The 23,272-nt window shown below is 44.0% G+C and overlaps 1 protein-coding gene across 5 annotated transcripts in view; it reads right to left on the reverse strand.

The window, feature by feature from the left end:
- Positions 1–3,922: 3,922 nt before the first annotated feature.
- HRH2 (histamine receptor H2) overlaps positions 3,923–23,272 on the reverse strand; it is a 138,738-nt gene continuing 119,388 nt past the window's right edge. For 2 of the 5 annotated variants that reach the window (XM_072146052.1, XM_072146051.1), the window contains one exon: positions 3,923–6,086. In XM_072146052.1, the coding sequence (XP_072002153.1) occupies positions 5,885–6,086 (202 nt within the window). In that variant the 3' untranslated portion in view covers positions 3,923–5,884. Of the gene's footprint in view, positions 6,087–22,778; positions 22,940–23,272 lie in introns of all 5 variants that reach the window. The other 3 variants (XR_011854852.1, XR_011854851.1, XM_072146053.1) reach the window with 3 other exon arrangements.

Below are 23,272 nucleotides of genomic sequence, written 5' to 3' on the forward strand. Positions count from 1 at the left end.
TGTATAGTCAGGTATACTTCCTAAGCTGTGAAAATCTTGTATTAGTTTTAGAAATCCTGTTTCCCACAGACAAAATACATCAATTGCCGTTGAGCTCCCAGCAGCAATCATCAGAGGCCTTCTCTAAGGGAGGTTATTTCTCTGCAGGTTGTAAATAAAACACTGATGGTTCTCATGGCTACTTATTGAATTAAGAAATGGTGAACTCTCGGCTGTTATTTAGCTGTTGCTTTTTCTTTATTGCCATCACCTAATTTAAAAGATGAATGGGTTAATTTCATGTACATTGTAAACTATAAAATGTTGATAACCTCCTTAGGTGATCTGATGGTTTTTGGTTCAAGTATAACATCATAGGCTTTCTGATAACAAAAATTCAATAAAGTCTGTGCACTTGAGATCACATTAAGGCACATAGTGCACTGATAGTATTCCAAAGTCACATTGATATTATAACATGGTCACCTATTGCCACACATATAGAGATAATGAATGGCAAAATGAGGAAAACTAAGGAAGGACACATCTATGTAGGCTCCATGCACATGGCAGCACTGTGGCTAGGTGGTTAGCATTACAGCCTTGAAGCACTGGGCACCTGAGTTTAAGTCTGCAAAGAGCTTGTATGTTCTCTCCATGTTTGGATGGGGGGTCCTCTGGTTTTCTCCGCCACTCCAAAAAATACTGGTAGGTTGATTCGATTGTGAGCCCCATTGGGGACAGGGACCAGTTTGGCAAGCTCTGTCTTGCACTGCGTAATCTGTGTGCGCTATATAAATAAAGGAATTATTATTAATATTAACATGCTTTTTGGGTGTATAAGCCATTTAATTAACTGCTGGCACATGTCTCCATATCTTCCTATGGGCTCACACACAGCCGTAGTTTCTTACCCCATTGGTGACTCAACTGCTCGGTCCCCTCTTTATGAAGCAGAGGTACTGTTATTACTGTGGTAATCTTTTTCTACTGCTATTAGTTTCATGATCCATGGATCAGTGGTTTGCTCCCCATGAAAAGCGCAAATTCGTCTGAAAATAGCCTTACTTGTAGGCTCCAAGGTGGTGCAGAAATCTATAGTACCTGTGGTGTCTACAGATTCATCAATTGCTTTTAAACAGTAACAACTCAATAAAGTCTACACGTTTAATAAAATCAATGTTCCTTATGTGAACATATTCTCGCTCTTTAAGGTAGATGTCACAAGGCAAGTTAAATGCTTTAATCTCGGAAGTCAGAGATGACTTGTCATTGGTGTGACCCATTCTATGAAATACACAAAAGACACAGAAGATTAAATTCTCATTTTTTTTCAAAGAGTAAAATAGAAAATGCTCACAATGAAACTGTATGTATTGAACTGTGCTCAATGGTGTGTCGAGTAAAAAATATCCATCTCAGGAAATGAAACCCCACAGTAGAATGTATGAAAGCCATATTATGGTTTTAGAGGCAATTCTTTGTGACTTTTAAGTGAAATAGATTTTTGGAAAAAAAATAAAGCTAGAAAAACAGTTTAGTTAAAATTGACTTTTAATTCTACATTGAACCGTACAGGAAATATATGAAGAGGTGCTTGACACACATGTGCCAAGTCCATTATCTGTGCTTCATCTTTTATTCTGTGCAAATGTCACTTCTGTCCACCTGGTGTCCCTTAATATATTCAAGATCAATTCTCCACTCTTCATGCACAACTGTCGGATTTAGAGAAAGTGAATATTTATTCTCTTCTCCCCAACCAATGTCATACTTTTCTATATGCACAGAAATGTATATTAGGGTCACAATAAAGTACTGTGCATGATATTGTGAAGAACAACTTAGTATCCTTATGGATGTCATCTGTGGTGGCACTTTTGGACTGTTAACGATGCTTTCTTTTGTCTTTGTGACCATAACAAATGCAGACTTTACCCATGGGAAAATAATCTTCAAAGAATGTTGATCCATGATGAAAAGATGCTAAATTTAGTTATATTTCAAGGGGTACCCAGTGAATATTGCAAACATATATTGAAAAGATATCTGCTGACGGATGATGACATAATAAAACTGTACTGCTTTGGTGGCACCACTGATATTTACCTTCACAGTGTGTCTCCTGATACCATGTGTAACACCAGAGGAGGCTGCACAGCCAATCAATGACTGAGGGGACCATGGCTAGATTGCCTCGATATCAGAGCAGCTTCCCCCCTGTATATTCATTGTGTTGTCTGGAGACAAAAAGAAATTGCAATGCAGTGGAGAATGAGAATGGTGATTCCTCAGAGGTGGGGAAGTAAGGATACAAATTTATATGGTAGTTTATGTGATAGGTAGATTATATACATGTTTTAGGGTTATATAAAAGGTTTTATTTATTTTAATCTACTGACCACTGGTATCTGTTACTGGCTTAGATGAGACCTGAAAGGTTGAGGTAATTCCTCCTGATTGGTATCTTCTGCAGAAGGTTCCAGAGAAGAGGATGATCTAATTTCAGGTGAAAACATAGGGATCAAGCCACATTCACGCAACCACAATGGGGGGTGAGGAGCGCTCACTTATCCTCCCTTCACAACCCGTCCATGTGCTCTCCTGGGATCCAGTCTGGGCGAGCACACGGTCGTGTGAGTGTACCCTTAGACTGCAGTGGGGAGTTATGTGGTTGTAAATGCTGAGAGCAGACCTGTCACTTGAGGTAGAAAGATAGAAGAAGGATAGATAAACTTGAACCGAACATAGTCTAGGTGAAAAATAGGACGGTGGCAGTCCATGAGGGCAATTATAAGGACCTTACTCTTCTACTAGAAGAGCTTGGAAAAATGGCCTGCCATGAGACTCTGTATGTATATATATATGATTTCACTTGTTTCCAGTAGAGTAAATTCTGTCTTTACCAATTTCTTGATGACCCTGTGCCCTACCTGTACTCCACCATCCCACAAAATTCTTCATCATGGGGTTGAGGGAGAATTTGTCAGGGCATCCACCATGAATGAACAACACCACCCCCTTTAAGCAGGTCCAATTAAAAGACATCTACCACCGGAATCAGGGATTGTAAACCAAGCACACTGACATACTGCTGTGTGCACCCTCTGGCAGGATCTAAGAGGTAGCACACACCAGTACGTCAGTGTGCTTGGTTTACAATCTGCTAATAGTGTAGATTTGTACCGTGTTAGCCATGGAGAGCAGAAGAAGAGTGAAGAAATCAGGCAATAACTTATGACAGTGGTAGCAAACCTACGGCACGTGTGCCAGAGGTGGCACTCAGAGTCATTTTTGTGGGCACTCAGACCATCACCCAAAGACAGAGTTCACCAAATGGGACCAAATCTTCCTGCAGTCCAAGGCAACTTAAAGGGAACCTGTCACCAGGGACCTCATTTTCACTGAAGACAGATTGTAAAAGCCCAACACACCTGCAGTGCAAAGATGCCTTTCTGCCTTTTCTAAGCATTTGCATTACAATATAATTGTGTGTCATAACTTACTCTTGCTCCATGACAAAATCCTGGGGTAGTCACAGGGGCTGGACTTTTGTTTGGATGCATTTCATAAAACAACATGTGACTTCTCTGTTACTCACTCCTCAGAGCTTGGCCCCCACCTTTGTGCTCCTGTACAGCTCCACCTCCTGCTCCTTCTCAGAGGTTACATCCTGGTCAGCCTGACATCAGTGGGGGGGGGGGGGACAAGCTGTACAGGAGCACCAGTATGGAGCAGCCTGCAACTCAGACAAGTCACATGTTGTTTGAAACGCATGCAAACAAAAGTCCAGCCCCTGTGACTACCCCAGGATTTTGTCAGGATGCAAGAGTAAGTTATAATATACAATTACATTGTAATGCAAATGCTTAGAAAAGGCAGAGAGGCATTTTTGCACTGCAGATGTCATGGACTTTTACAATCTGTCTTTAGTGAAAATGAGGTCCCTGGTGACAGGTTCCCTTTAAGCGACACTTCATTGGCTGTTTCGAACTGCGGGAAAAGTGAGGTGTTGACAGAACTGCATTATCTTTGAAGCTTATCCAGCGGGACCCTTTCTTTCTCTGCAGAGAGACCCTGGAGAGAAGCTACAACAGGAGTCTGATTTGCCTTCATTCTTTCAACGGTATTGTTGGCCTCAGGTGGCCGATACGATTGAAAAATTAGGAAGAACAGGCAGTGATAAGTTACTGCTTAAAATGCCATGTTGGCACTTCACAGTAAATAAGTGGATTTTGGTTGTAGTTTGGGCACACTGTCTCCAAGAGGTTTGCCATCACTGCCTTATGAGGCTAACTGAGTATTTGATGGTTGAGCTTTCAAAAATACTTGTTCTCTTCGTCAGACTTGATGTCATCAGAGAACTTGTATTATCAAAAGCTCACCATCAAATATACTCAGTTAGCCTCATAAGGTATTGCCTGATTTCTTCACTCTTCTTCTGGTTTACAATCCAGGTGGTATATGTCCTTTAATGCCACAATCCTCCTTAAAAACTTCTACAACCACTACCATCCTCAAATTTTCTTATCCACTAGGCTGCTGTAAGTGCTTCATACGTTCTGCTCTGTTACAGGCCCTCAGTAGACCCATTTTCAGAAGGATTTTACACATTTCACTTAACTGCATAAATAAGGCTAATTTCACGTCTAAGATAGAGGCTCTAGTAAAAGACTCTGTCACAGATTATTTTGACAATATCCCTAGCCAAAAAAGTCCTGTCATTACATTAAATACCCCACTCGAAGCCCAACCGATGACTAGGATCTATTTGACTCCCATTATTTTGTTATATTTTTTAATATTTTATATTAAGTTACAGATACTTTATTTTCTGATGATCTACTCTTATAACAGAGCAGAGTAATGCAAAATGTTAGCCTTACTAAGGATACTTTTTGTGATTTAAACTAACATTTCCATCTCAACAAAATGTTTGACATTTTAACACACTTAAAAGAACAGTGGGCCTGGAAACGAGAGAAAACAATGCTTACATTCTTTGTCACTATGCAGTTTGTCCGCCCCTGAAAGAAACAGTCTTGTAGAAATCTTGCAATGTTATTTTTCTGCTGACCTTTCACAATTTCAGGTTGGAGCTTTATAAGGAGAGGGGCGTCCTGTGAATCTTATTGTAAATAGAACAGAGATGAGGTTTCCTGCTGTAGCTGGTTACCTTACAGCCATGGGAGAGGATAAGGAAAGTAACTGACCTCCTAGACCAGTTTAGCCATAATTATGTTTTCAGTTGGACAATATTTTCTACATTTTCGTGTTCCTTTAAATAAAATATATACTGTACAAAACTAATATGAAGGCAATTTTAAATTACACATGAAAAAGTGGGAGAGATTGTGTAAGGGAATGTATTGCCATAATAAAATACAATCAGCTGATCATTATAAATATATTCTACCGTTGTATAAGTGCCTTGGTAGGGACAAAGTATTTAAGGAGGACAATAGCAGTCACACATCTAAATATGTATGGATTGGAACTATAATGGAAACATTGGCCAGAATTCAAAGTGCTGCCAGCTTTTATCATAGCCACACTCATGATATATGACATCCAAGTCTCTGACAGTTGCAGTAGATGTTGTGATGCTTCACATTGGAGACATTTGTATTAGCGTACAACGATGATGGGTGATGAGTTCCATTCACAGTGTTGAAAAATATTTCACAGTACAAATCATCCAATCATCTCTTCAAGCAGTTTATATAGAGAAATACATTTTCCATTTTCCATCATCTTTATTTCTAGATGTTTCTTTATGGATATGCATCCACACACACAGGCATCAATTTCTAAAACGTTAGATTGCTTATTCTCAAAGAATTTAACAGCAGGATCTGGGTCAGCAGGGTCTCCTATGTCCTATATGAGAAAACATCAAAGACTTTTACTTTATTACTGTGTCTTGAAGCTGTGATGGCAGTGACGACAGGGGCTGCAGAACATGCACCTCGTGTGGAGCTTCAGCCACAGTTTCCTTTAACATTGAAGTCCATATGCTTTGTTTTGGGAGGTATTTAAGAAGCCACAGCCTTGCTCTGCAGGTCATGTAATCCAAACATATGCTACAACATCTCGGGTGGGACCTGCTAAAAACATAAAAGAAGATGGAATAAACACCTTAAATATGATGCATTCATTATTACAACATTATAGACAAATGGAAACAAAATTACATTTACACTGAAGGCATCAAAACTATGAATTAACACATGTGGAATTATATACTTAACAAAAAAATATGAAAGAACTGAAAATATGTCTTATATTCTAGGTTCTTCAAAGTAGCCACCCTTTGCTTTGATCACTGCTTTGTACACTCTTGCAGCTGTGGATACACACATAAAGAGACTTGTGCAGTTTCTACATACAGTGGTGTTTTGCAGCTGCATTTACTTAACCAACTGTTAAAAATACAGTGTTTTGAGTAAGCTATATACACTCACCGGCCACTTTATTAGGTACACCTGTCCAACTGCTCATTAACACTTAATTTCTAATCAGCCAATCACATGGCGGCAACTCAGTGCATTTAGGCATGTAGACATGGTCAAGACAATCTCCTGCAGTTCAAACCGAGCATCAGTATGGGGAAGAAAGGTGATTTGAGTGCCTTTGAACGTGGCATGGTTGTTGGTGCCAGAAGAGCTGGTCTGAGTATTTCAGAAACTGATGATCTACTGGGATTTTCACGCACAACCATCTCTAGGGTTTACAGAGAATGGTCCGAAAAAGAAAAAACATCCAGTGAGCGGCAGTTCTGTGGGTGGAAATGCCTTGTTGATGCCAGAGGTCAGAGGAGAATGGGCAGACTGGTTCGAGCTGATAGAAAGGCAACAGTGACTCAAATCGCCACCCGTTACAACCAAGGTAGGCAGAAGAGCATCTTCGAATGCACAGTACGTCAAACTTTGAGGCAGATGGGCTACAGCAGCAGAAGACCACACCGGGTGCCACTCCTTTCAGCTAAGAACAGGAAACTGAGGCTACAATTTGCACAAGCTCATCGAAATTGGACAGTAGAAGATTGGAAAAACGTTGCCTGGTCTGATGAGTCTCAATTTCTGCTGCGACATTCGGATGGTAGGGTCAGAATTTGGCGTCAACAACATGAAAGCATAGATCCATCCTGCCTTGTATCAACGGTTCAGGCTGGTGGTGGTGGTGTCATGGTGTGGGGAATATTTTCTTGGCACTCTTTGGGCCCCTTGGTACCAATTGAGCATCGTTGCAACGCCACAGCCTACCTGAGTATTGTTGCTGACCATGACCACAATGTACCCAACATCTGATGGCTACTTTCAGCAGGATAATGCGCCATGTCATAAAGCTGGAATAATCTCAGACTGGTTTCTTGAACATGACAATGAGTTCACTGTACTCAAATGGCCTCCACAGTCACCAGATCGACAAATCTGCGGCAACTGTGTGATGCCATCATGTCAATATGGACCAAAATCTCTGAGGAATGCTTCCAGCACCTTGTTGAATCTATCCCACGAAGAATTGAGGCAGTTCTGAAGGAAAAAGTGGGTCCAACCCGTTACTAGCATGGATTACCTAATAAAGTGGCCGGTGAGTGTATTTTGGGATGGTAGCCCAAATTCATTCAACATACAGTACTTTACACTGTATTGTTATCCAAAGGATGCTGATAGTCGGTAAAGTTATATCACAGCAGAAATTAATAGACTTCCTATGCTATCATTCTCAGCAGAACTGTGTATTAGATGAATCTTCCTTTCCCATATATACAATTATTTGGGGGTCCAGAAATTCAAAATCCAACACTTTTGGTAGTGATAAGACTTTATTTAAAAGTCAATATAAAACCTGTCAAAACATTCCTCAAACAAGGCTGTGATTGCTTATGGTTAAGGTCATGTTTAGAGATGAGCGAGCACTAAAATGCTCGGGTACTCGTTATTCGAGACGAACTTTTCCCGATGCTCGAGTGCTCGTTTCGAGTAACGAGCCCCATTGAAGTCAATGGGAGACTCAAGCATTTTTCAAGGGGACCAAGGCTCTGCACAGGGAAGCTTGGCCAAACACCTGGGAACCTCAGAAAAGGATGGAAACACCACGGAAATGGACAGGAAACAGCAGGGGCAGCATGCATGGATGCCTCTGAGGCTGCTTAAATGCACCATTATGCCAAAATTATGGGCAACAGCATGGCCATGACAGAGTGACAGAATGAAGCTAGATAGCATCTAAAACATCCAATAATTGACCCTGACACTATAGGGGACGGCATGCAGAGGCAGCGGCAGCAGCGGAAGGCTAGAGAGTGGCATGGCGACATACCCTAAATGGACTCAGGCTTCAAACCAATGGGTAGCAGAGAGGAACCAAAGGAGGTGAGCAAGAAGCGCTCAAATAATATTGGTACATGATAAAAGTTTGCCAGTATATTTTGTGGATTACACAGCAGGGTGGCGACAAAGTTAACATGGAAGCCATGAAAACAATCCAAAATTCTGCCTGACACAGCTCGTTTGATAAGGGGACGATGTATGGAGGCAGTGAACTAGTAGTAGATTAAAGGAGCTGCAGTTAAAACTATGTTAGTTGGTTCTTGGCATTTAGCTGGCGCTCCGCTGCCAGGCGAGCTTTCGCCAATCCAAGCCCCTGTCTCTAGGCTACTCCCCAAACAGCACTTCTAAGAACCTTTCGGATAAGATCAAGTGTAGTAGCGTTCTTATAAGTTTGGGATATGGCGGGTGAGGGGAATGTAAACATCTGCGCAAGAAGCGCTGAAATAATATCCGTAAATGAAAAAAGTTTTCCAGTATATTTTGTGGCTTACACAGCAGGGTGGCGACAAAGTTAACAAATTTGATGTGGAATGCCCTGCAATAGCTCTTGGGCGGTGTGCCTTTTATCACCTAGGCTCAGCAGTTTGAGCACCGCCTGCTGTCGCTTAGCAACGGCACTGCTGCTGTGCCTAGAGCTACCGACTGATGGCGCCATGCCCACGGATGGTAATTCGGAGGAGGAGGAGGTGGAGGAGGGGTGGGAGGATTTGGAGGTATAGTAGGCCTTTGAGACCTGGACCGAGGTAGGCCCCGCAATCCTCTGCGTCGGCAGTATATGACCAGCCCCAGGGTCAGACTCGGTCCCAGCCTGCACCAAGTTAAGTGTAGTAGCGTTCTTATAAGTTTGGGATATGGCGGGTGAGGGGAATGTAAACAGATGCGCAAGAAGCGCATGATGCGCATGGAGCTGGCGCTCCGCTGCTAGGCGAGCTTTCGCCAATCCAAGCCCCTGTCTCTAGGCTACTCCCCAAACAGCACTTCTAAGAACCTTTTGTATAAGATCAAGTGTAGTAGTGTTCTTATAAGTTTAGGATATGGCGGGTGAGGGGAATGTAAACAGATGCGCAAGAAGCGCTGAAATAATATCCGTAAATGGTAAAAGTTTGCCAGTGTATTTTGTGGCTAACACAGCAGGGTGGCGACAAAGTTAACAACTTTGATGTGGAATGCATGAAAACAACCCAAATTTCGGCCTGACAAACCTCGTTTGATAAAGGGACGATGTATGGAGGCAGCTATATGGACGACTTTTGGAGGTAGCAATGGAGACAACGTGTGGAGGCTGCTATGGAGACAATTCAATTTGGATAGTGCCTGTATGTGGCAGTCCAAAAAATTTTTCAAACCAGAGGAGCAGGTAGGTGGCCCTCCAGAAAAATGGAATAGATTGAGTGCCTGTATGTGGCAGTCCAAAAAATTTTTCAAACCAGAGGAGCAGGTAGGTGGCCCTCCAGAAAAATGGAATAGATTGAGTGCCTGTATGTGGCAGTCCAAAAAATTTTTCAAACCAGAGGAGCAGGTAGGTGGCCCTCCAGAAAAATGGAATAGATTGAGTGCCTGTATGTGGCAGTCCAAAAAAGTTTTTAAACCAGAGGAGCAGGTAGGTGGCCCTCCAGAAAAATGGAATAGATTGAGTGCCTGTATGTGGCAGTCCAAAAAAGTTTTTAAACCAGAGGAGCAGGTAGGTGGCCCTCCAGAAAAATGGAATAGATTGAGTGCCTGTATGTGGCAGTCCCAAAAAATTGTTTAAAACAGAGGACCGGAAAGGTGGCCCTCCAGAAAAATTTAATAGATTGAGTGCCTGTATGTGGCACTCCCAAAAATTGTTTAAAACAGAGGACCGTGTCGGTGGCCCTCCAGAAAAATTAAATGCATAAAGTACTATACCTAGAGCCAGTGGGCCCTGTCAAAAAACAGCCAGTTTCCTCTGCTTTACTGTAGAAAGAGGAGGAGAAGGAGGTAAATGAGGAGGAGGAGGAGTGGATAAATTATTCAGGTTGAGCTTCCTTCACCTGCTGGAGATTTGAAATTAGGAGAAATCCATGCTTTATTCATCTTGATAAGCGTCAGCCTGTCAGCGCTGTCAGTCGACAGGCGTGTACGCTTATCGGTGATGATGCCACCAGCTGCACTGAAAACCCGCTCTGACAAGACGCTAGCGGCAGGGCAGGCAAGAACCTCCAAGGCGTAGAGCGCCAGTTCGTGCCACATGTCCAGCTTTGAAACCCAGTAGTTGTAGGGAGCTGTGTGATCATTTAGGACGATGGTATGGTCAACTACGTACTCCCTCACCATCTTTCTGTAAAGATCAGCCCTACTCTGCCGAGACTGGGGACAGGTGACAGTGTCTTGCTGGGGTGACATAAAGCTGGCAAAAGCCTTGTAAAGCGTACCCTTGCCAGTGCTGGACAAGCTGCCTGCTCGCCCACTCTCCCTCGCTACTTGTCCCGCAGAACTACGCACTCTGCCGCTAGCGCTGTCAGAAGGGAAATACTGTTTCAGCTTGTGCACCAGGGCCTGCTGGTATTCATGCATTCTCACACTCCTTTCCTCTCCAGGGATGAGAGTGGAAAGATTTTGCTTGTACCGTGGGTCCAGGAGAGTGAACACCCAGTAATCGGTGCTGGAATAAATTCTTTGAACGCGAGGGTCACGGGATAGGCAGCCTAGCATGAAATCTGCCATATGCGCCAGAGTACCAACGCGTAAGAATTCGCTCCCCTCACTGGCCTGACTGTCCATTTCCTCCTCCTCCAACTCCTCCAACTCCTCTTCTTCTGCCCATACACGCTCAACAGTGTAGGACTCAACAATGGTCCCCTCTTGTGTCTCGCCAACATTCTCCTCCTCTTCCTCCTCATCCTCCTCCACCTCCACCTCCTCCGATATGCGCTGAGAAACAGACCTAAGGGTGCTTTGGCTATCAACAAGGGAATCTTCTTCCCCTGTCTCTTGTGAGGAGCGCAAAGCTTCCGACTTCATGCTGACCAGAGAGTTTTTCAACAGGCCAAGCAGCGGGATGGTGAGGCTGATGATGGCGGCATCGCCACTGACCATCTGTGTTGACTCCTCAAAGTTACTCAGCACCTGACAGATATCAGACATCCACGTCCACTCCTCATTGTAGACTTGAGGAAGCTGACTGACCTGACTACCAGTTCTGGTGGAAGTTGACATCTGGCAGTCTACAATCGCTCGGCGCTGCTGGTAAACTCTGGATAACATGGTCAGTGTTGAATTCCACCTCGTGGGCACGTCGCACAACAGTCGGTGAGCGGGCAGTTGGAGGCGGCGCTGCGCTGCCCTGAGAGTGGCAGCATCTGTGCTGGACTTCCTGAAATGCGCACAGATGCGGCGCACCTTCGTGAGCAAATCAGACAGATTGGGGTATGTCTTGAGGAAACGCTGAACTATCAGATTTAACACATGGGCCAGGCATGGCACATGTGTCAGTCTGCCGAGTTGCAGAGCCGCCACCAGGTTACGGCCGTTGTCACACACAACCATGCCTGGCTTCAGGTTCAGCGGTGCCAGCCACAGATCAGTCTGCGCCGTGATGCCCTGTAATAGTTCTTGGGCGGTGTGCCTTTTATCGCCTAGGCTCAGCAGTTTGAGCACCGCCTGCTGTCGCTTAGCGACGGCACTGCTGCTGTGCCTAGAGCTACCGACTGATGGCGCCATGCCCACGGATGGTCGTTCGGAGGAGGAGGTGGAGGAGGGGTGGGAGGAGGAGGAGGCATAGTAGGCCTCAAACACCTGGACCGAGGTAGGCCCCGCAATCCTCGGCGTCGGCAGTATATGACCAGCCGCAGGGTCACACTCGGTCCCAGCCTCCACCAAGTTAACCCAATGTGCCGTCAGAGATATATAGTGGCCCTGCCCGGCAGCACTCGTCCACGTGTCCGTGGTCAGGTGGACCTTGTCAGAAACGGCGTTGGTCAGGGCACGGATTATGTTGTCTGACACGTGCTGGTGCAGGGCTGGGACGGCACATCGGGAAAAGTAGTGGCGGCTGGGGACCGAATACCGAGGGGCGGCCGCCGCCATGAGGCTGCGAAAGGCCTCGGTCTCTACTAGCCTATAGGGCAGCATCTCCAGGCTTAGCAATCTGGAAATGTGCACATTAAGGGCTTGGGCGTGCGGGTGGGTTGCACTATATTTGCGTTTCCGCTCCAGCGTCTGGGGTATGGAGAGCTGAACGCTGGTGGATGCTGTGGAGGATCGTGGAGGTGACGATGGGGTTTTTGTGGCAGGGTCCTGGGCAGGGGGCTGACTATCAGCTGACACAGGGGAAGGAGCAGTGGTGTGCACGGCCGGAGGTGAACGCGCTTGTTGCCACTGAGTGGGGTGTTTAGCATTCATATGCCTGCGCATACTGGTGGTAGTTAAGCTAGTAGTGGTGGAACCCCTGCTGATCCTGGTTTGGCAAATGTGGCACACCACAGTCCGTCGGTCATCCGGTGTTTCCTTAAAGAACCTCCAGACTTCTGAAAATCTAGCCCTCGCCGCAGGAGCCCTCGCCACGGGAGCTTCACTAGTTGACACATTTGGCGCTGATGCACCAGCTCTGGCCCTGCCTCTCCGTCTGGCCCCACCACTGCCTCTTCCAACCTGTTCTGGTCGAGGACTCTCCTCCGTCTCAGAAGCACTGTGTTCACCCGGCCTCTCAACCCAGCTTGGGTCTGTCACCTCATCATCCTCCGATCCCTCAGTCTGCTCCCCCCTCGGACTTCCTGCCCTGACAACAACTTCCCCACTGTCTGACAACCGTGTCTCCTCATCGTCGGACACCTCTTTACACACTTCTTCCACTACGTCAACAAGGTCATCATCACCCACAGACTGCGACTGGTGGAAAACCTGGGCATCGGAAAATTGCTCATCAGCAACCGGACAAGTGGTTTGTGACTGTGGGAAGGGTCCAGAAAACAGTTCCTCAGAGTATGCCGGTTCAAATGGCAAATTTTGCTGGGAGGGGGCAGACTGGGGGGGAGGAGGCTGAGGTGCAGGAGCTGGAGGAGTGCCGATTTCGGTGACATGGGTGGACTGCGTGGAACACTGACTGGTGGACAAATTGCTCGAAGCATTGTCGGCAATCCACGACATCACCTGTTCGCACTGTTCTGGCCTCAACAGTGCTCTACCACGAGTCCCAGTAACTTCAGACATGAACCTAGGGAGTGTAGCTCTGCGGCGTTCCCCTGCTCCCTCATAAGCAGGTGGTGTCTCACCCCGCCCAGGACCACGGCCTCTGACCCCTGCAGTAGTTGGACGCCCACGTCCCCGCCCTCGTCCTCTACCCCTAGCCCTCGGGTTAAACATTTTGAAAATGAGAGTTATAACTTGTATTTTTTTTTTAACTTTTTTTTTTTTTTTTTTTTGTGTTTTTTAGTTTTTAAAACCAAACGATGCTATCCTATTGCTATGGCTATTTTCTAGCCAAGTATTACAGCACACTACTATGCCAGATGAGATGACGCTGAGTTATGAAAAAAATAAACGTAAAATAAAAAAGGAAATGGCAGACTGTGCCTAGTTGAAATACAACCCCGGGCCCTAATAAATTTTCCCACTTCGGTCTTTGCGATGGATATGTGCGTCACTAAAACACAGTGGTCGCAAGTCTGACTCCAAATTGCTCCCAATTTGATAGTAGATGCACTGCAGCAAGTACAGCCACCAGCAGATCAACCAGAAATCAAATATATATAACGCTACTGTAGGCGTAATTAAGACGTTTATATTCTCCTATGGCTATTTTCTAGCCAAGTATTACAGCACACTACTATGCCAGATGAGATGACGCTGAGTTATGAAAAAAATAAACGTAAAATAAAAAGAAACTGGCAGACTGTGCCTAATTGAAATACAACCCCGGGCCCTAATAAATTTTCCCACTTCGGTCTTTGCGATGGATATGTGCGTCACTAAAACACAGTGGTCGCAAGTCTGACTCCAAATTGCTCCCAATTTGATAGTAGATGCACTGCAGCAAGTACAGCCACCAGCAGATCAACCAGAAATCAAATATATATAACGCTACTGTAGGCGTAATTAAGACGTTTGTATTCTCCTATGGCTATTTTCTAGCCAAGTATTACAGCACACTACTATGCCAGATGAGATGACGCTGAGTTATGAAAAAAATAAACGTAAAATAAAAAGAAACTGGCAGACTGTGCCTAATTCTACTCAAACCCCTAATAAATTTTCCCACTTTGGTGTTTGAGGTGGATATGTGTGTCACTAAGAGCTAAACACAACGGTAGCAAGTCCCCCTGCTAATTCCTCACAATATGGTACTAGCTGCAAATAAAAAAAAAAAAAATTATAACGTTATTGTAGCCCTAAGAAGGGCTGTTGGGTTCTTTAAGAATCACTCCTGCCTAACAGTAAGCTAATAGAACACCCTAACGCTTTCCCTGAGCAGCAGCAGCTCTCTCCCTAGCGGCATCCAGACAGAGAATGATCCGAGCAGCGCGGGCAGCGGCTAGTCTATCCCAGGGTCACCTGATCTGGCCAGCCAACCACTGCTATCTACGTGTAAGGGTACCACGTCATGCTGGGTGGAGTGCAGAGTCTCCTGGCTTGTGATTGGCTCTGTTTCTGGCCGCCAAAAAGCAAAACGGAGGGAGCTGCCATTTTCTCGAGCGGGCGAAATACTCGTCCGAGCAACGAGCAGTTACGAGTACGCTAATGCTCGATCGAGCATCAAGCTCGGACGAGTATGTTCGCTCATCTCTAGTCATGTTCCATCTATAAACACCATCAGATCTCACATGAGTGACACTCATTACATAACTGAACTGTCCGAGGAGACTAACAAAATGGAATTGCTTTCTCTTAGAAAGCTCTGTTTATAGTATATCATCATTTAAAGGTGCATCTGAGTCATACCCTTAATTTTTTGGGTTATCTGAAAGCTCAGGAAGAATCTACCTTGTTATAAGTAAAATAAATATTGTCCTTATCGACAGAGGATATGCTTTAAATGTCTTCCTAGTGGTATAATTGATGCTCTTTTGAAGGGAGTGGGTGGTCACACCACTCATTGATCTTACTTAGATTTCTTTTTTGTTCATTTATTATGCATTTTGTTTATTGATCAAAATGGACGTATACAAGTATTGCTTTTTTTGCAGCATTGTCCATTCCTACCTTGTTCTTTCAAAACACATTTTTCTCAACAATTATATCAAAGTTATTGAGACAAGACATGCAAGATCCTTAACTGAGGGCTTCCCTTTGAAACAAGATACCAATGCTTCTCAATAAATTAGAATATCATCAAAAAGTTTTTTTTTTTAAGTAATTCAATTCAAAAAGTGTTACTGATACACTACACTATATAGAGTCATTACAAACAGAGTGAACTTTTTCAAGTGTTTATTTATGTTATTGTTGATGATTATGGCTTATAGCTAGGGAAAACCCAAAAGTCATTATCTCAGAAAACAAAAATAATTAAGTCAAAGCACCTGCAAAGGTGAATGTTAAAGGGTCCCTTAGACTGGTTCAGTAGGTGACATAAACATGTGGACGCTCTCCTTGCTACAGTGTCGGGTTTCTTGATCCGGCGAGCAAATCCAACTTGCTTTGTGGCGGGCTCTGGCGAACACCAGGTGCCACTTCCCAGCCAACTGACACTGAGTGACTCCGCTCCCGGGTGTTGGCTTATGTCATTGCTCAAGGTGGTTCAGTGGGTCCAGCATTGCCGCCATCATGCAGGAGTTTTTGGCCACCCAGCAGCATCCTGTTCCTATGGCACCTTCCGTTTCTACTGTCTTCTACTGAACCCAGACTGCAATTATCCATGCCCTCCAAGTATGACGGAGACCCCAAGTTGTGAAGGGGATTCATCACCCAAAGCTCTCGGCACATCAAGCTGATGCCTACTCAGTTCACCTTGGAAAGGTCTAAGGTGGCATTCACGGACAGCCTACATTCTGGGAAAGCCCTGGCCTGGGACAGGAACGACCCTGTCACGTCTAATATTACCATTTTTTTCAGCAAATTACGGTCCCTCTTCAAGGAACGAGCTCTGGCATCAACCGCTGAAACCACCATGCTTAATCTACATCAAGGGGACTTGTCAGTTGGCGACTATGTGGTTCAATTCTGAACCCTTGCCTTCGAGCTTTCATGGCCTTGGTCACCACCTACAAGAAAGGACAGGCTAGTCGAGTCAAAGACACCCTGTCTGCACGGGACCTGACCTCTTCACAAAGTGACCTCATCACCCTGTTCCTCTCGGATTTACATCCTGTTCTCAGAGCATCTGGAGGAGCAGCATTTTGAACAAGCACAAATCAGGATCCGCTGTCTGCCCCGGTTGGCCCATGTCTTCTAAAGACCACCACAACCGCCCTCTTTGTCTACTGTAGAGGAGGCCATGCAGGTGGATAGAGCTCATCTGACACCCCAAGAGTGCTTCCGCTCTACAGGAGAATCTGTGTCTCTGTTGTGTCAGCCCGGAGCAATTTCTTGGGACTTGTCCACTCCATCCTAATTGTTTGGGAAACGCACGCACCTAGGGTTTCTGGGAAAAGCGTCCCTAGGTCAGAGCAAAGCTTCTCCATGCCTAAACATACCTCTCCTTCTCAGCTCTGGGACAGGTAGCCAATTTTAAGCTTCTGCCTTTTTGTATTCCGGCTCTACAGGAAACTTTGTGGATGCTGCCCTAGTCTCTCAGCATCACTTTCCTGTGGTTCTTCTTGAGATGTCACTGGTCATCTCGTCTGTCAGTAGGCAGAATCTCTGTGATCTGGTACCACATTGAGCCTGAAAATTGGGGCATTACACAAGGAGAGACTGTTATTCTATGTGCTACCTCGGTCTACTTATGCTGTTCTGCTGAGTCTCCTGTGACTGCAACATTTCATTCCTGTGCTCAACTGGCAGACCAGGGAGGTTCTCATCTGGGGATCGGAGTGCCAGTCACACTGTTTGGTAGTACCTCATCCCGTATCCACCACAGCTTCTCCAGTGTCCTCCAAGCCTCTAGTGGGCCTTCCTGCTTTATATATGGACTTTGTAGATGTCTTCTCAGAGAAGCAAGTAGAGATTCTGCCACCGCACCTTTCATATGAGTGCCCTATAGAACATGTACTGGGCACGTCTCCTCCACGGGGTCAGGTATACCCAGTTGCTGTGCCTGAAACTGCGGCTATGTCACCCTATTTGAAAGAGAATCGGTAGAAGGAGTTCATACACAAGTCCTCTTCCCTTGCCAGTGCTGGGTTCTTCTTTGTGGCCAAGAAGCATGGTTCTCTCAGTCCATGCATGGACTATTGTGGAATTAGCTAAATTACTGTCCACAAAACTCTTTGACTGCCTTCTTAGAGTCATGGTCTTCATCAAACCTATGTGGGGTATATAATCTCATCCGCATCCAAGTTTGTCCTCACCAGCCGTATTCCAGGAGTTTGTCAATGAAATTTTCAGAGACTTGCTATACAGGTATATACCGGTCTATCTGGAAAATATCCTGGTGCTGCGGACCTCGAGGAGATCCTGGACATGAGGTCAGTTAGAGGGAAGCGGTTCTTTCTCATCAACTGGAAGGTATTCAGACCAGAGGAGAGATTTTGGGAGCCAAAGACAACATCCTGGATCACGCTGTTTTTCAGAGGCTCCTTCCAACTGTCACGGGTGCTCCTATGACCCATGTTTCGGGTTGCAGGTGCACCTGTGTGCCTCTGTGTGCCCCACCAGACCAGACGCAGATTCTCACGCTTCTCCAGTATTGGCTTCCATGCTCCGCTGTGCCTGAAATTTATAGTGCCAGTTTGCCGCTGATTGGCGTTGGCTGGCCGCTGCCCTGATAAATAGTTTGCCTCTTCCTGTGCCCTGTGCCGGATCTTTGTGCCTCATAGCATAAGAGAAAGCTGTATAGTGTGGTTCCTGTGATTTTCTGTTGTGACCTCTGTTTCTGTTCCTGACCCCAATTCATTTCCGCAAGTCTTGACCTTCTGCTATGTCCTCGACTCTGATCCTGTGCCGCCTGTCTTGACCTTCTGCCTGACCATGACTCTGATTCTGCCTGCCAATTCCGTATCTTGCCTTGGCCTCCACCGCAGGAAAAGTCACGCCTGTGGAGTGACCCAGTGGTATCCCACCACAGCAAGTCCAACCCGCTCTGTAGTCTAGTGTGAAGTTTCAGCAATTGCCGATGGTTTGGGGAGCCAGGTCATCTGCTGATGTAGATCCACTGGGGCTTATTTACTATGGGTCTTTCCAACATTTCCGGGTTTTGCATGGCTGTGACAGGTATTTAAAAGGGGCCTGTGCTGGCGCATGATCGGAATTTGGCGCAGCTGCGCTGGCTTTTATGCGACAGATTCGGACTGATTGTGGGAATTAACTTTCAAATTGTGTTGCAAGACAATGCAGTTACATGCACCACAAAGAAGAAGGCACACAATCTTAGTGAATTTCTGCACATTGCATTATTGTTGGACAATGCACTTTCGGTGAACTCTGTAGCCGGCTAAGTAATTGTGCCCCACAAAGTCAGCACAGCCATCTACCAGGAAATTTTCCAGCAGGACTTGGCACCTGTCCACACTCCCTGGTTTAATAACCACAGTATCACTGTGCTTGATTTGCCAGCAACCTTGCCTAATCTTAACTCCACAGAGGTCTGGTCTTGGAGCACTCTGGTGCACAGATGTGGATCTCATTACTGTAATCTCAGCTCCTGCAATGTAGTTTGAACAGTCCTGTTGATACTAACAACACACACAAAGGTATGGTTACACAGATCTCCAAGGATTCATCTAAACACTCTCTTCAACTTTGTATGGTCAAGACGGCTGAAAGATTCCCCATTAAATCCAGAGATTCTGGCAAAGATCTTATAAAGCCCCTGTGCCAGTTTTCTGATGGACTTTCATGTGCAAACTTCTTGCACAAGTATTTAAGAAGTGTCCGAGACACTCACATTCTGCACTGAAATAGGGGAAGTGTGTCGCATGCCACATGTTAAAAATGCACCAAAAATAAAATGATGGGCTTTGTTAGAGCAGTGCAGAGGGCACCTAATTCATGCAGAAACCGGTGGCAGAAAGGATCTGGCGCCCTCTGCACACTACACAGGCAAACTGCACTTAGTATACTAGTATGCTGTTTTTAGTAAATGAAACATTTACAGTGACCTCTAATGAACAAAAAAAAATCTCAGAATAAATAGGACCATGGAAAAATATCAGCTATGTAAGCAAGAGAGGTATGACTCCAGACCAAGTGACTCTATTCCAGGACAGAAAAGAGCCAGGCGTCGTCTTATCAGTGAACAGCAAAGGTGACTTTCAGCCTGTCAGTGACTGCGAGATACTTAATCAAACATATATATATATATATATATATATATATATATATATATATATATATATATATATATATATGTATATATTATGTCACCCATAAGGAAATAAAAAAGGGTGAAACATAATGGAGGGAATTTAGTAAGACTGGCATTTAAAAGGGCAATCTTAAAATTCTACCCGCCATCGTTCCAGTCTCTTTGCAGATCCCGAAGCAGTCTCCACCAGGTCGCCTGTTCAGACTGGTCTGACCTGGTGGAGATTATAGTAAATGCAGCAGGGCATTCACATCATAGCCTACCCTACCCTGTTCTGCACCCCATCACCCCCAGAGTGGTATGCGAGGTGGAAAACTCTCAAAACTGGTGGTGATATGGAGATTTCTGTACCAATTTTCATAGTAAACCTTCATAAATAGAGTCTGGTAGCACATTATGGAGCTATGTTTGTCTGGTGCTGCACTTGTCAGTAATAGTCATGTTTTTAACTAAATACACCATTTTACACAGTATGTGAATAAAAAGAAACTGATACAAGTAACAGTGCAAGGGAGCTCTCTGTAAATCATGAGATAAAATGGTAAAAATCTTAAAGAGACCCGTGTGACCACCTTGCGTACTGAGTGTTGCTTGAGATTTCTTAGACTTGAAAATGTTTGATGATCTCTTTTGTTTTTTCCTAGGCATGTATAGCTGTCCTGAATCTGCTAAGGGAATTTCCCAGTTTACAGAAAGAAAGTTTGTCAAAATAATTTATGCAAAATTCGGTTTCAGTGAAATCTTTCCATAAAGGGTTTGGGGTTATGACGTCCTGCCCATTCAAATTAGGGCTGTCCGGTTATCCAATATTGAAATTGAGGTAGCTGTAGTTATAGGCAACTTTCTTTAAAGGAACTTTTTGACTATGGGAATGATGGTATCACACATTATTTTGTGAATTACAAAGCAAAGTAAATGATATTGTTTCACACCTCCGTTGAGAAAATAGAGCTGCATTATGAATATGCATATATGTGCATATATTAATATGATGGAAGGAGCATTCCATACATTTGACCCTATGGGGAACAGGAGGTAAAAGCAGAACCTTCTGTTCACCTTCCATTTTTGCTCTTTTATATTGCTTTATCACAATATGAAGTCCCTTAACTCTGATCTTCTTATCAAACAATTTTTTTGAAATTTAAAGGATGGTGCGCCTTTTAGTAAACTTGGCAGAGATCAGTAGTCCAGTATTCATACATGATGCATGCAATGCTTGTTGAAAAGTTAGTGACCATTTAAGCTTCACAACTGTTATCTTTTAGTTGAAAACACCCCATTGATATACTTTTCTACAGTGTTTAAAAAATACACAAGGTGTCCTTTTTTACATGTAGCATATAGATGGCTGTGAGCCTTCAGAAAAGTTTTTCTAATTTTCAAATTTGCTATTAACATTATCTGCATTATTGTCTTGCAGGGGATTTCTGTTTCTATTTCCCTTCTTAGCTTGGCAAGAGAATAAAGTGACCCCTGGGAGAGAACATTTCTGTATATTCCAATAAAAACAAGTGCATGTGCTTGCTGTTTTATGACCAGTACATGCTGAGTGAGCCTTCTTTTGTTAGTAAATGGTAATGTTCAAGAATTTATATTAAAGAATAGAAATAACTGATAATAGCCCTGTATGCTTAATGTACCCAAGGCTAATGATTGATATCTCAATATCCGTCTTCTTGGTTACACAGCATTTGTTATCAAAACACTTATGAAACATGTTTCTTAACCCAGAAAAAAGTTTCATGCGAATTTAAACGATATTTGAATTTACAAGAAAACTTATGCAGAGTCTTACTGAGGACATTGCTCTCCATATAATTGACCTTTTTAAAAATGTGTTTTTTTTCTTTATTCATTGGATAATCATCCCATTTTGCTGGCACCCTGATCTACAGTCCTTGATAACATCAGATTTCATACCACAGGTTATAGCAGTAGGCAAAAGCCTCTTAGTATACCTGCACACAGGGCCTGATTATAGGGAGGGCTTTAGGGGTGTGAGCCCCAAGGCCCCCACCACTTTACTCATAAGGAGACCCTCACCAGCAATGTCCAACTCTAAGCTCACAACTGTCTCTGGGAGTCATCTGCAGTGGCCTTGTCAGCGAGAGTGTCCCTAAACCTGTGCTAATAGATTAGTTGACCCAGTTACATAAATCAGGAAGCACAATCTCTTTACAGGCAAAATTTTTGTTCCTAGGAGGGTCTACTAATTTGCATATGAATTCTCTGCTATGTACACAGCTATCAGAACCTTATCACAGACGGTCCACTGCTACTTCACAAGCTGTGCCTGGGCATGGAGCTTTTACATTCTGTACCAGCCGAGCTAAGATGAAATAGGTATGTGGTCAGGGGCCCACCAACATACATATTGCATTCTGTCTGGGAATTATCTGAGTCTAAAGAGAGAAGGAAGTAAGAGCTCTCCTTACAGAGCCTTTGCCAATACAGCCCACCTTGTAGGTAAATGGAGACTTAAAGCCATTTATGCTCCACTAGGAGATACTGGGAAATATGCAAATACGTTTTCTAGGAATGGGTCAAGGAATGCCTCTTTTTGCTACCTTGAAAGGCAGACCCCTTAACATCAAGCTTGACTTTCAAAAAGCCAAATGATGTGTGGATAAAGCAAAACTACTATTCCAGAAAGAACAGATTCCCAACAGTTCCATGTCCTATCCTGGAAAACATGTTTGCATTTTTCTCAGATTTCCTTATTAAAGCATAAATGGCTATTAGTCTCCATAAGCCTACAAGGCAGCCTTAATAGGTAAAGACTGCATATGGAGAACTCTTACTTCTTGGCCCTAGTCACAAGCCTCTCAACCAGCTAAACCAGATCACTGTACTGAAGTGACGCAACCACATTGTAACAATACTGCCTACAGTTGGGAAGCAGGTTCTTTTTGCTTTATATTCCATTATAAATAAAGACATGTTGAAATAAAAAGCCACACAATATGAAAAATACATTTGATTTTTATGGAATGTTGATTTAGAATATTTTGTATACATTTTTGGTTACATCAGACATCCACATTTAACCCTTTCCAGACTCAATGACAATCAAGAAGGATTTTAAGGTCCACACTCACCTATTGTGCCTTTGACCCTATTTAACATGTCTTCTGGAATATCCGACCTGGTCCACTGATCCAACTTGACTCTTTATAGAGAAGTCTGAAGTTTAAGGTTATGGTGGCGGGCCGTGTACAGGTTTACAAACCAAGGATGATGAATAATCTATGGTCCTGAGCTGGAAAGGGTTAAATTATAAAAAAGGAAATATACATCAAAAGAATGATTAATTTTCAGAATGGTATTCTGCGCTAACTTTTATTGTTAAACTTTTCATAATACATTGGATGATTTTTTTTTTTTACTGTAATATGTTTATATAAACATTTGTACTTCAGACTATCTATCTAAACAGAAAACATTGAGACATGAAATGGCCAGCACAGAGTCCTGATCTAAACCCAATAGAAAACCTCAGGAAGATCCTTGGAGACAAAGTTATGGCCAAGAAACCCACAACAGTCACAGAACTGTGGAAGAGACTGGAAGTAGAGTGGACCAAAATCATGTC

Source organism: Engystomops pustulosus, chromosome 4 (assembly GCF_040894005.1).
Source record: "Engystomops pustulosus chromosome 4, aEngPut4.maternal, whole genome shotgun sequence".
Lineage (NCBI taxonomy): Eukaryota > Metazoa > Chordata > Amphibia > Anura > Leptodactylidae > Engystomops > Engystomops pustulosus.